A 12,980-nucleotide genomic window follows, 5' to 3' on the forward strand; every position below is an offset into this window, starting at 1 on the left:
CTAAACTTGTTTAAACAGTTCTACAGATATTCTTGACATAATGGTTTTCTTTAAATTCAATAAGCTTTTTACATTATTGACATTTACTACAAAGCTTTATACTTTTTGGTGCACTTTCTTAAACACTTCATTGTTCCACATGTGTGTAACAGTATGCAATACATGTAATTCATTTCACATTCTATGTACATGGATATGTGTTGTTTATCCATAAATCTCTGGTGAAAACCTCTCCATCAAAATAATCCTGCAGGTTGAGATTTAACAACAACAAAATAAATATAAAAAAAAAACAATATTAAAATAAATAAATAAATAATAAATAAAAACGGCGTAAGGAACCTTTTGTTGACTGCGCTTGTTGCGGGGGAACACAATAAGAGCAGGATCGATTAGCGTCTGTTGACTCTCTGGGGTTCCCAAAACATAATGCCTGTGGCATTTCAGTGTAAATCCTTATTATTTTGTCTTTAATTTTTCGAAGAGATTCGTGTAAATATGCCGAATAATTGTATTGTGGTCGGCTGCCATAAACACAACTATTCTAGAGATAAGAAGAGGTCGTTTTTCAAACTGCCGAAGGACACAAAAGTCCTGAAAGACGCGATAACTGGGTAGCCGCTATCAAGCGTGTTAATGCTGGCGGTACACCGTGTAGTCCCTCTAAATATTCAACAATTTGTTCCGATCATTTTGTGACTGGTGAGTAAATTCTTTATTATGAAATCACTGTTTAGATATGCTAGTTGTTTTTGTATTAATGCCAAAAAAATGATGAAATTAGTGGAATCATTTAACTACAGTTATCTTTGTCTCCTCAGGACAACCCATTAAAGATAAGAATCCCCCAGACTATGTGCCGTCTGTATTCCCTCATGTGTCAACAAGCCCAGAACCAGCTGAGAACCTCACCTAACCCTCCACCATCAAAGCGCCGTTATGTGGAGCCGATGATGGTCGTCGAGCAACAGACTGTGGGCACATCAACAGTGATTTTATAATCCAGGTACAATAAGTATTTAAGGAATAAATCATTACAGCTTTGAGCTTACCAGCTGATTACACCAATTACATCACAAGATCGGGAAACTGATCATCCGGCCTCTGTTGGTTTGTTTAACCAGGTGTGGGTGGGTAGACGATAAGGCATTCACCACATTTTTCTAGCCTTGACAGTGAAGCTTTCAGAAACCACTCCAACATGGACGCTGGTATGATGCAGGGTTTGTTTTCACTGGCAAGCTGTTCATGGTCAGGTGACCACTGGGTTGTTATTCACCAACAATGTGGTTAAAGATGTAAAGTACTTCCACATATACAGATCTTTTTTCACATCATCAAATAAATTTTTGTTATACAGACAAAGATAAATTCAGAAGTCTGTTTTAAATGTTATTATATATGAAGCAATAAAGATATCCAAAGCAACCTGGCCCTGTGTATCTGAACGTTTTAGAGAAATCCCAGAGGTAAACCCAGTAAAAACAAATCTGTATAGTGACCTGAAGAAGGCAGTGCACAACAAACACACTCATAATCTGAAGATATGGATTGTGTTTGCAATGAAGAGTGAGCAAATATTGACAAGTTAAGATGTGGCATGCTGATAGACCCATACAAGAAGACTGAATGCTGTAATTCAATTAAAAAGGCGCCTCAACAAAGTGTTAAGTTTAAAGTTTAAAGGTGCGCACATAAACAACTGGCTTATTGTTGTTGTACTTGTTTGTATTTAAATGATGTTTTCTACTCTTTTCTTTTTATAGATTTGGTTTTCAGTTGAATTGTACAGCTTATGCGTTACATTTAATGTGGCGAAAGTTTGGAAGTGATTTATTGTGGATTCATTTTTTAGCTTTACGTAAACCTGGAATTTTGACAGGTTTAAGAAAGTACACGTTTCCATCCACTGTACATATGTGGATCGATAGGAAAGAAAAGAGAAATGCCAAATAGAGTAAATACAGTCTGAAAGAGCTGTTTAATGCTGATTAGTTAGTTAATGACTTTAAAGAGTTGTATAAGGAAAATGTCAAAAGATACAGAGTAAATGCTGTGAAATTTAATCAAAAATATGTGCTCTTTTTAGTTGGATGTGATTGCTGAGAGGAGAACCACAGCTGGACCGGGAATGTCTCAAAGGAAGACTCTTGAACCAGATGACTCCAGAGGGCTCGGTTTGATGCCCCCCACACCTGCAGCATCCACATCAGAACTGGAACAGGCACAAGACAGCAAAGACCCCAGTAAGTCTCACACACAGAAATACAAGCTTCATTCCTGATGCTGGAAAACTGCTTTTCTGTTCCACTTATTGAAGTGTGGCGATCCAGCTCTATTAAAGCATTACAGATTTCCAAACTGGGTTTTTCCATAGATTCTTTAAACACTTGTACATAATCAGTTGAAGTAGTTTGTGGATTCTTTTAACATTTTATCTCCCAGTGAGCCTGGCTTCAGGAAACAGCAAAGCCGAGTGAACCTTGGATGGTTTAAATGAGCTCATGGAAGCCTTTATTCAAAGACTGCTGTGCTTTATAAATCGATGGATTCTGTGGATCATGGAATCTTGTGTTACGGGTTTTCAGACTAAATTGTGGACTGAATGTTAGATAAATGTTTTAATGTTGGTCATAGCGTGGCAAACACACTGCCACTTCTTCTCTTTCCCTCATTAAATAAGAGAATGGGCAAGAAAAACTACACCTGGTTTGAACCAGCAGGGCTGAGCCATTCTTAACCCATAAAATTAGGATTTAAAAAATAATAATTTAACAACAATACAGGTGGTTTTCATAACAATAAAGTCTAATGTTTTCAGCTTAAAGACACATTTTAGGGTGTGCTACCCTTTAAAGACGGTTGCCTCCATCTGTGGAACGGATTTACTGCTGTTTGTTTCTAAATGATGTTTTGGCTTTAAAATTGATTCAACAACAGCAGGACATTTTCACTGAGGTGAAGGGGTTTATCCATGATTTAGGATACTATTGATTCAACTTGCTGTGCTAAATGAACTATGAGACATGCAAATACAAAGCATGTCAGTCAGCTATATATCTGGCATTAATATGACTGTCTTTACCCTGAATGCCCTTTTAGAAATCTGAGTTTTAAAGACGCATTATGTAACTTTTGCACCTTAAACTCCATGTTCCTGAGTCGTTTGATGACACAGTGACATCTGTTATGTGCATTTCTGGAGCTGTCGCAGCGTTCTGAGGCTGAGAAACCACTACACAACTTTTTAATCCGGGATGCGACGAGATGTTGCAGCAGAGTTTGACTTTCTGCACCGCATCACACGCTAGCAAACCGATATAAACACACCGGCTGTTTTGAATGTGCCCTGTAACTGATTCAGCAAAGAAATTCAAGAAGGTATTATTGGAGGAAGAGAAAAAGAAGATAAAGGGACAGAACAAGAGATAAGACAAAAGTCAAGATAAGACCATCTTTTACTGGCTGGAGATCTCGGTACAGGTCGGATGCGAGATGGATGCTGAAGTAGCTGATGATAGAGGGCGCGTTACTTAGAATACTGCAGAAGTTCTTCAGTGCAGCTTTAACACTCCTGTTCTTTGACTCTAAAATGTCTTACAATATCACCTGGTGGTATTAAGTCTTATTATGAGCAGGTCTACTGCAGCAACATCAATTGTTATTTATACTAAACATCAGAAAAATGTACTAATTATCATTCCTTTATATTCTGCTGCTTTTCTGCCCAAAATTATTTTTTAAACCCACTTTTGCTCTTATTTTGTTTTTCAGTGTTGCCTGCTGATATGCATCAGCTGTCTGGGATTAAAGAAGAGGTTCCCTGGAGCTCCAGTCTGGACCAGCAGGACCCAGAACTCCCCCACATAAAGGAGAAAGAGGAGGAACTCTGGACCAGTCATGAGACCGAGCAGCTCGATAGACAAGAGGAGACTGATGTCAGTAGTTTTTCTTTAAATGTTGTAACTGTGAAGAGTGAAGATGATGAAGACAAACCTCTGTCCTCACAGCTTCATCAGATCAAAGCTGAAGACAACAGAGAGACAGAACCTCCAAGCAGCAGCTCAGATATACAGATAAAAACAGAAACAGATCAAGAGGACTGCGGAGGACCAGAACCAGTCTGGAACCCAGACTCAAATAATCTTTTACAACCAAAGCCAGGTGAAAATGACTCGGACTCTACTGACACATCTTCCGATTCCGAAGTCGAAGACCATGTTGATCAGTGGAAGACCACAACACCCGAGTCTTTCAGCTGCTCTGAGTGTGACAAAAAATATCGCTACAAGCAGTCTCTTCAGAGACACATGAAATGCCATCCAGGAAAAGACACTTCCAGCTGTTTGGTCAATAAGAAGCACAGCCCAGACTCAGAGGGCTCAGTCAGCAGAGGGGAGGGAAGATTTGGCTGTGATGTTTGCAGTAAAAGATTCAGCCGAAGGCAAGATCTGAAGAGGCACACCATCCTTCACACGGGAAAGAAACCATTCGTCTGCGCCGTGTGTGCTAAAAGATTCAACCAAAAAGCAAATCTAAAGACACACATGAGAGTCCACGCAGGAGAGAGCCAGGCCAGCAGCGATGTTTGTGGTGAACGATGCGAACACCTGACGAGACACCTGATCCCCCACACACAAGAGAATCTGTTTGGCTGTGGCGTTTGTGGGAAAACCTTTAACCAAAAGGGACATCTGAAGAGACATTTGGTAGCCCACAAAGGAGAAGAAACATTTTACTGTACCAAGTGTGAGAAGAAAATTAAATATCTTTACAATCTCTGTAGACACATGATCGTCCACACAGGAGAAAAGCCGTTCGACTGTAACGTTTGTGGTAAAGGATTTACACAAAAAGGAAGCCTGAAGAGACACATGGGAGTCCACCTGTCTCTTTAACAGTCAAATCAAGCAACTATTTATTCATTCTACCTTTAAGTTACTAATTAACTTATTAAACATGTAAAGATAAATGGAAGTATAGTGTATAAGGTAAAAACAGTTTGTTTGGTCTGTGCAGCTCTATTCTCTATCACAGTCTGAACCCTCTTAGATAAACTTTGTCTTTTCTTGAAGTAGTTTCCAGGAGTAGTTCTCCAGGATCCTTGAAAGACTTTGGATGTTTCTGTCCAGATGATCCCACACAGCTTCAGTAATGTTGAGGTGCAGGTTCTGGGGAGGATTCATCCCTCCATCGGACCTGTTTCCACCAGTTTTCTGTAATGTTTTAGGGGCACTGCACATCATGCTGAGGTCCTTTTCATTTCAGTTTATTTATATGTTGCTCGTTCACAACATTTATCATGTTGAACCACTTAAACCACAAATCCAAATAAATTCAATTACAATCCAATTAATTAGAAACCGTTACAAATCTGAGTTATTTAGAGAGTTTAAGGCCAGACTAGCCAATCTACTCAGGTGGACTCGCTGTGTATTGTTCTCTGGTGTAATAAATACACTCCGCTTGCACCTTGCTGCTCTTGAAACTCATTTTTGGAAAATTACTATTTTATTTTACTCCATCAAGTTTGCCTGCTCATCCAACTTTATTTCATGTCTTCGCAAAGAGGAGTGAGAAGAAACTGAAACCATGCAGAGTTGGATAATGGAATATATTGTCTGATGGTTCTTTGGGAATTACCTCACTGGTGGAAAAATACTATTCTATGTCACTGTGTTATATTTTTTTATATTAGTTTTTTAGCTTTATAATTAGAAAAAAAGTGGGGAAAAATATTTGTAAGTTTACTAGCAACATCTGCTCCCATCCAGACAACGTCTCTTTCAGGGAAGGCCTTGCAGATTTCAGCAAGACGATGCTGAACCACATCCTGCATCCATCACAGCAGCATGGCTTCACAGGAGAAGAGTCCGGCTGCTGAACTGGCCTGCCTGCAGTCCAGACCTTTCACCAGTACACAACATCTGGAGCATCATGGAAGCAGAAATCCAGCAACCAAGGTCCAGGACTGTAGAGCAGCTAGAATCCTGGATCAGACCAGAATGGGACAACATTCCTCTCCTAAAACTCCAGCAACTGGTCTTCTCACTTCCCAGACATTTCCAGACATGTTAGAAGAAGAGATGCTACACCATGCTGAACACCACCCTGGAACTACGTTTTACACCGTGCCTAACATCACCCTGGAACTACTTTTTACACCGTGCCGAACATCACCCTGGAACTACTTTTTACACCGTGCCAAACATCACACTAGAACTACTTTTTACACCATGCTGAACATCACCCTGGAACTACTTTTTACACCGTGCTGAACATCACCCTGGAACTACTTTTTACACCGTGCCTAACATCACCCTGGAACTACTTTTTACACCGTGCCGAACATCACCCTGGAACTACTTTTTACACCGTGCCGAACATCACCCTGGAACTACACTTTACACCATGCCGATCGTCACCCTGGAACTACTTTTTACACCATGCTGAACATCACCCTGGAACTACTTTTTACACCGTGCCGAACATCACCCTGGAACTACTTTTTACACCATGCTGAACATCACCCTGGAACTACTTTTTACACCGTGCCAAACATCACACTAGAACTACTTTTTACACCATGCTGAACATCACCCTGGAACTACTTTTTACACCGTGCTGAACATCACCCTGGAACTACTTTTTACACCATGCTAAACATCACCCTGGAACTACTTTTTACACCGTGCCGAACATCACCCTGGAACTACTTTTTACACCGTGCCGAACATCACCCTGGAACTACTTTTTACACCGTGCTGAACATCACCCTGGAACTACTTTTTACACCGTGCCGAACACCATCCTGGAATTATTTAATTAATGGGTTTTATTTCTCTGCGTGTTCTAAAAAGAAGGGCCAAATTTGTCACTTTTATTTATTTTTTGTTTGTTTCTATAAGTTTTACAGAATAAGAAGGAAGATTTGGCTTCTTAAACTTTTATGTTTCATATCTATGATCATTTTAATTTAACATACAGAATGATAGAGCAGCACAGTGGAGATGCTGGAAGTTGGCAAAGGTTGAGCAAACCATTTCAGAAGCTTAATTTTATCTTATAAATAAAAGTAGACAAAGTACATTAAAAAAAAGTTCACTTGGGATGGAAAATAAAAATGCAAAACCGAAGACATTTTACAAATATATATAACTTTAAAGGAAATTTCTAAAGACTCGGGAAAAAAAATGTTGTAAATCAGTTTTTTTCCCTTCAAATAAAGTTAGCTTTTGATTGTTAAACTTGTTGAATGTTTGCAGAAATTCTGACGTTAATATTTCATTGGTCTCTTATCCATTACTTATTACAAAGTAACTAAATAATTAATAACTGAGTTTGTATTAGATAGGAGACTTCTATTACAGGACTTTCCTATCAGTTATTCCCTGCTGTATTACTACTTTTATCTCCTTCCAGTGGTGAGCAGGAGGAATGATAACTGCTAGAACATTCAGCAGAGCTTCAGTGTGTGCTGAAGCTTGACAGATTTATTTATTTATTTATTTTAACATGTCCTGTCCATAGCAAGCAAAATGATAGTCTGGTTGCTGCATCGTGCTGAGCAAATTTGCTCTGCCAAGGGGAGGCTTATGGGTATAAGGCTCCTTTTGATTCTCTGATTCATTTATTTACTTTAAATCATGGAATATATGTAATTTTGCTGGACCTGACCAGAGGGGACAGAAAAAGTAGGAAGGCAGCAAAAAGAAGCAAAAGGGAAAGAAGAAAGAGGCAACAACCCTTGATTCCACACCATCCCCAGACAACAAACTGTTAACACCTGTACACGAACACACCAGAAAATGTCCTACGGCTTTTATTGAAAAACAGAGCTGCTAGTCATTAAGAATTTTTAAATAATAACCAAATCAAACAGCATGTCATAAAAGTAGCACAATGACCAGACACTAACTCACAGGAAAAAAAAAAGGGATATTATCTCTTAGTAAATAAACCCACTGGACAACTTAGTGACTGTGTCAGCATGCAGAGGATGAGGAATGAGTGATCACTGATGAAGAGTGGTGAGTAAGATCATGCAAATGTGACCACGCCTCTGCAGAGGCTAGAGGCAGACTAGGGCAGCCCAGAGACCCGGGCCCTCAGCAGCAGCCCTGGAGCACGAAACCAAGCTATCCACCCCGAAGATGACTCCAGCCCCACCCGGAGGGTGGCAGAGGAGAGCCCCAGCCAGAGCCCCCTGGGGTCTTGGGACACAAGACCCAGTGGGGCAAGATCTGCAGCCGCCAGCCCCACCAGGGACCGACCATCCAGGGCGGCCCGAGTGAAGGGTCCAAGGCCCCAGGAGCCCAGAGGCAGCCCCTCACCCCCCAAAGGTAGAGGGCCTGCACCATGCCTAGGAGGACCAGGCCCCCCCAGACAGCCACCCGGCGTAGGCCAGCACACACCCCGATGTTCCAGCCGCACACCCCAGGAACCAGGACCCCATCAACCCCCCTCCACCTTCACCAATCTCCACCCCATATAACCCCACACTCACACCCTCCCCTGTGGCCTGTGACTGGATGAGACCGAAGGTGCAGGCGGAGTAAGCTGCTGTAAATGTATAAAAGATTGTCACGAAGCCAGAGTTTCCATCCCCTGCAGATATGGGAGGAGGTGAAACATGCTGGACCCAGCTGCTGCTGGTAGTTTCTATGGGATTTTCCTCGCTGATTTATCCAGCTGCATCATCACAAATGTAGGTAGACCTCCTTTACCTTGAAACTTTCTTCACTTGATGCCTGTTTAACATATCTATAGGGTTAAAAGAGCTGCATTTTATTCAAGTAAATCATGTCTTTATTATTGCTTTAACACAAGTCTGTTAAAAAAAAATTTATTTAGCATACCTATTCAGTATAATATAAAGATTATACTGAATAGGTATGCTAAATAATTTATTTTTTTTTGCATAGTTTGCATAAGCTAATCATAGTTTAGCTAATTAGAGTCTAAGAAATACATGTGCATTGTTTATGGCTTTTAACACTGGTTGAAATGTTGGTTTTGACTAAATATTTTGACAGTTTATTTTGACTGATGGGTATACATATTTACTGTTTACTGTTTTATACCGTTTACTGTTTTATCGTATATGTTTTTATATTCTCTTATTTTATTGTTTTTATTTGGTGTGAAGCACTTTGGTCAACCATGTTGTTTTGAAAGTGCTATATGAATAAAGTGGAGTCGGAGAGTAATATTCAATAAAAAAAATGTGATGATTGGACAAAAGTGCAAAAAAAAAAAAAGATTGTAATGTGAATTTGCATAGTCTTGATTTCCACATCAGAAATTCCTGGTGGGTCTGTGATATTTGCATTTAACCCAAAACACTGCTCTGTCTGGGTACAACACAACAAGGATCCTGTCTGTCAGTTATACTGTAAATTATTTACCCTGGTCCAAACCGTCAGGCTGCTTTTCTGTAATTATCTTTAATAAATTCATGTTCGTTTTTTTTCTCATTAATTTTTTACTGTAAACATTGACAAGCATAAAAATCATTACATACCTGTATTATCAATATCTGTGATATGCCAGTATTCTCATAGTTTTAACTTGAAGCTAAAAAGAAAGTAAAAACAGCAAAAGAAACAACATCTCACAGAACCTCTTCCAGACAAGCAGAAGCAGGAAAAATAAATAGATGATTAAAAAAACACACTAAGAAACATAAACACATAATATATAAATACAATAATTAGTAAATGTTAGGTTTAAATATGAGTCCGACTGAATAGTCCCAAAACTGATCTCCTGTTATTTTCCTTGGCTTGGTTGGAAAACAGTCAGATAATTTCTAAAGAAAAGACCACCACACTGTAATGATAATCAGATTATTATTATTATTATTATTATTATTTCTGTATTGTTGTTATATCGTTACTGTTTGTATGGTTATTATTACCGCTTAGCTTCATTACAAACATGTATTATGTTTAAGGAGACATTGATATATATGCTGAGTATCGTTACTTTTATCATTATTGTTGTTTCATTATAATATGATGTAATGTGTGGTATTGCCTGGTGTTTATTATTAGTATGTGACTATGATCATGATTGTTATCGTCATTTATTGGGCTATGGAGAAGGTGTACGAGTTCATTTACATTCTCTACTTCCCACTCCTTTTGAACAAGGGACGTTGTACTGCCTGCTGTAATTTTTTGTTTCCTCATGTTCAATAATCTTTCAAATCAAATCAAATATAAACTGAGATATAAAATATAACTTTATTATCACGGTTTGAATTTAAAAAGGAAAGAGAAAGCTACAAAAGTAAAAGATGGTTGTGGGGCAACTCACATTTATTCTCGTGTCCTCATGTTTATCCATACAATTCATGGTCGGCTGAGTGGGTGGAAACAATCAAATGTTGCTTTTAAAGTTGCAGCCACATGGAATTGTGGGAAAGAATCATTGCTTTTCTTTCATAAAAGATGTTCCTGTGCTTCCTGTGCTACAGGAGACATTAAAGGCAGCTCGAGAGCGCCTCTGTTAGCATACAGAGAATCATAACAGCTCTCATCATGGCTGCTGCTCACATATGTCCAGGTTATTTCATTCTGTAAGGAACATTCTAAAGCAAAAACAATGACTTATCTCTGTAAGAGCAGCTCTAAAACGGTCTCTTTATTTTGTTTTACAGGGAAGTGATGTCTGCCCCCAGCGTGCTGCGAGCAGGAACAGCAGAAAATATCTTCCTAGAGATTCAAGACTGTGCTTGTGAAGCGGACATGCGTGTTGTGCTCAGTGTGATGAATTTTCCCACTAAAACCACATTACTGACATCCAAATCTGTGACCCTCACTAAGGCAAACAATTATCAGGATTTTGGAAGAATTACGGTAACGTGCAATAGATTTAATTCTAATACTTGATTTAATTTGTTTTTATATCACTGACTTGTTTGGCATTGTGCATTAAAACATAAACAAAGTCTTAACCTATTAGAAAGAACATGCTCTTAAAGCCCAACGAAAACATCTTTTTCTCTTTATCTTGATATGATGCAGCAATAGGAAGATTCCTGTATTCTGTAAAATAATGTTAAATAACAGCAGCAGCTGTTTTAGAATTTACTTCATGTATTTTAACCATAAACTTTATATTGGATCGGGTATAGAAGTGTTATAAAAGCAACTTTGAAATAACATAGAGGGATCCAGGAGCATTAAATAATTTATTTCTTCTTCTCTGAGCAAGTGATCATTTTAATGAGAAAAGCATAATTTCAATTAACTTAATATCAGTGTTATGATGGAGGTGGACACGAATGGACTGCTATGGTCTTTGAGGGTTTTAATTGGTCAAACTGGTGCACAAATGAAGGAAAACAACAGAGAACCCACCAAAAAGGAAACAACATGAAAGAGAAAATGAAAACCAGGAATTTATCTCAGCTGGCAGCAAGTTATTTAACCCTAAGTGGTGCAGGGAGGAGCTTCTCATTTCTTTAACAACCATGTTGGAAGACACATCCTGAAGTTGTGGAAGATGTCGATCTGTTTCAGAGAGGTCACAACACTGGCATCAAGCAAAGAAAACATCTAAGGAGAAGCAGAAACTAATTCAATTTCTATTCCAGAAATTAGAGACTTGAAGGAAACCGGGTTTTCCATTACAGAAAGAGAGGCAATTCAGACCCTGAGTCTGTTACCATGGTAACTTACTCCATTACATAAGCTGCTCACTTTCTCGAATTCTCCAGTCGTACATATCCGAGATCACATACTGTGCACATGTGATTATTTAGAAAATAAATATAAAAAGCCTGTCGACTGCTCTGGATCCCAGCAGATGGTGTCTCCTCACCATCCTCTTCCACCTCCTCACCATCCTCTTCCACCTCCTCACCATCTTTTTTTACCTCCTCACCATCGTCTTCCACCTCCTCACCATCTTTTTCCACCTCCTCACCATCCTCTTCCACCTCCTCACCATCTTTTTTCACCTCCTCACCATCCTATTTCACCACCTCACCATCCTCTTCCACCTCCTCACCATCCTCTTCCACCTCCTCACCATCTTTTTTCACCTCCTCACCATCCTCTTCCACCTCCTCACCATCTTTTTTCACCTCCTCACCATCCTTTTCCACCTCCTCACCATCTTTTTTCACCTCCTCACCATCCTCTTCCACCTCCTCACCATCTTTTTTCACCTCCTCACCATCCTCTTCCACCTCCTCACCATCTTTTTTCACCTCCTCACCATCCTTTTCCACCTCCTCACCATCTTTTTCCACCTCCTCACCATCCTCTTCCACCTCCTCACCATCTTTTTTCACCTCCTCACCATCCTCTTCCACCTCCTGTGATGGCGATCAGTCTGCTTTGCCATATTTTATATTACTGTAAGTGACTTAATCTGAGTGGTAAACCAGTTAGACTCAGGACACTTTTATTAACAGCAGGAGTTATGAGATTATTTGCCACCAGGGATTCCTTTAATCACAATTTTGGCTCAGGAACAGCTCCTCAGCTTCTTTTAGAGGTTCGGATGGTGGTCCTCCATCTACCTCCAGTACTCTGCTATCTTCCTGTTGGCTGAGTTGAACCAAAATATTAATTTACTTGCATTTTAGAAGTGTTCAAACAGCATTTGTTGGGGGTTTAAACTGTAAGGTGTAGAAATAGCTACAGGATATTTGATTGTATGTTAGCCAGTGTGAAATAAAAATGCATTTTTTAAACTACAACTTTTCTTTTTTTTAGAAAGTTTTAACCTACATGCTACATGAGTTTCTGCTAATAGGAGAATAACCTCTTAAGTTCTAATATTGCAGAATATTTTTCACAGAATATTGGGAAATTATGATTTTAACATTTTTATATGTGTAGGATAGAGGCCAAACAAAAATATTAACATGACTGATTTTGATATTAACAGCCTAATATGAGGGAGTCATGTTGGGTAAATCCACTGTTCCTCATTATCTCTTCAGCAAAAGTGAACCTAAATAT

At 39.2% G+C, this 12,980-nt stretch overlaps 2 protein-coding genes across 3 annotated transcripts in view; both read left to right on the plus strand.

Annotated features, from left to right (window-relative positions):
• The first annotated feature begins 392 nt into the window (after positions 1-392).
• On the plus strand, positions 393-5,582 carry LOC121632961 (zinc finger protein 2-like). Of its 2 annotated transcripts, XM_041974805.1 has the most exons (5): positions 393-702; positions 822-1,006; positions 2,090-2,246; positions 3,775-3,938; positions 4,011-5,582. In XM_041974805.1, the coding sequence occupies exons 3-5, from the start codon at positions 2,132-2,134 to the stop codon at positions 4,896-4,898; spliced, it is 1,167 nt and encodes a 388-aa protein (XP_041830739.1). In that variant the 5' UTR covers positions 393-702; positions 822-1,006; positions 2,090-2,131; the 3' UTR covers positions 4,899-5,582. The 2 variants fall into 2 exon arrangements, with proteins under 2 accessions (XP_041830739.1, XP_041830738.1); XM_041974804.1 differs by having other exon boundaries at positions 3,775-5,582.
• A 3,018-nt stretch (positions 5,583-8,600) lies between these two features.
• Positions 8,601-12,980, plus strand: part of LOC121632939 (complement C3-like) — a 36,720-nt gene continuing 32,340 nt past the window's right edge. The window contains exons 1-2 of the mRNA XM_041974762.1: positions 8,601-8,707; positions 10,664-10,862. Of these exons, the coding sequence (XP_041830696.1) occupies positions 8,616-8,707; positions 10,664-10,862 (291 nt within the window). The 5' untranslated portion in view covers positions 8,601-8,615. The remainder of the gene's footprint in view (positions 8,708-10,663; positions 10,863-12,980) is intronic.

This window comes from Melanotaenia boesemani, chromosome 21 (assembly GCF_017639745.1).
Source record: "Melanotaenia boesemani isolate fMelBoe1 chromosome 21, fMelBoe1.pri, whole genome shotgun sequence".
NCBI lineage: Eukaryota > Metazoa > Chordata > Actinopteri > Atheriniformes > Melanotaeniidae > Melanotaenia > Melanotaenia boesemani.

Excerpts from the sequence above, each read along its gene's own strand:
- LOC121632961 (XM_041974804.1), top strand. The coding sequence starts at position 2,132 with ATGTCTCAAAGGAAGACTCTTGAACCAGATGACTCCAGAGGGCTCGGT. Across the intron at positions 2,247-3,774 it reads ACAAGACAGCAAAGACCCCA|TGTTGCCTGCTGATATGCAT; the intron begins GTAAGTCTCACA and ends TTTGTTTTTCAG.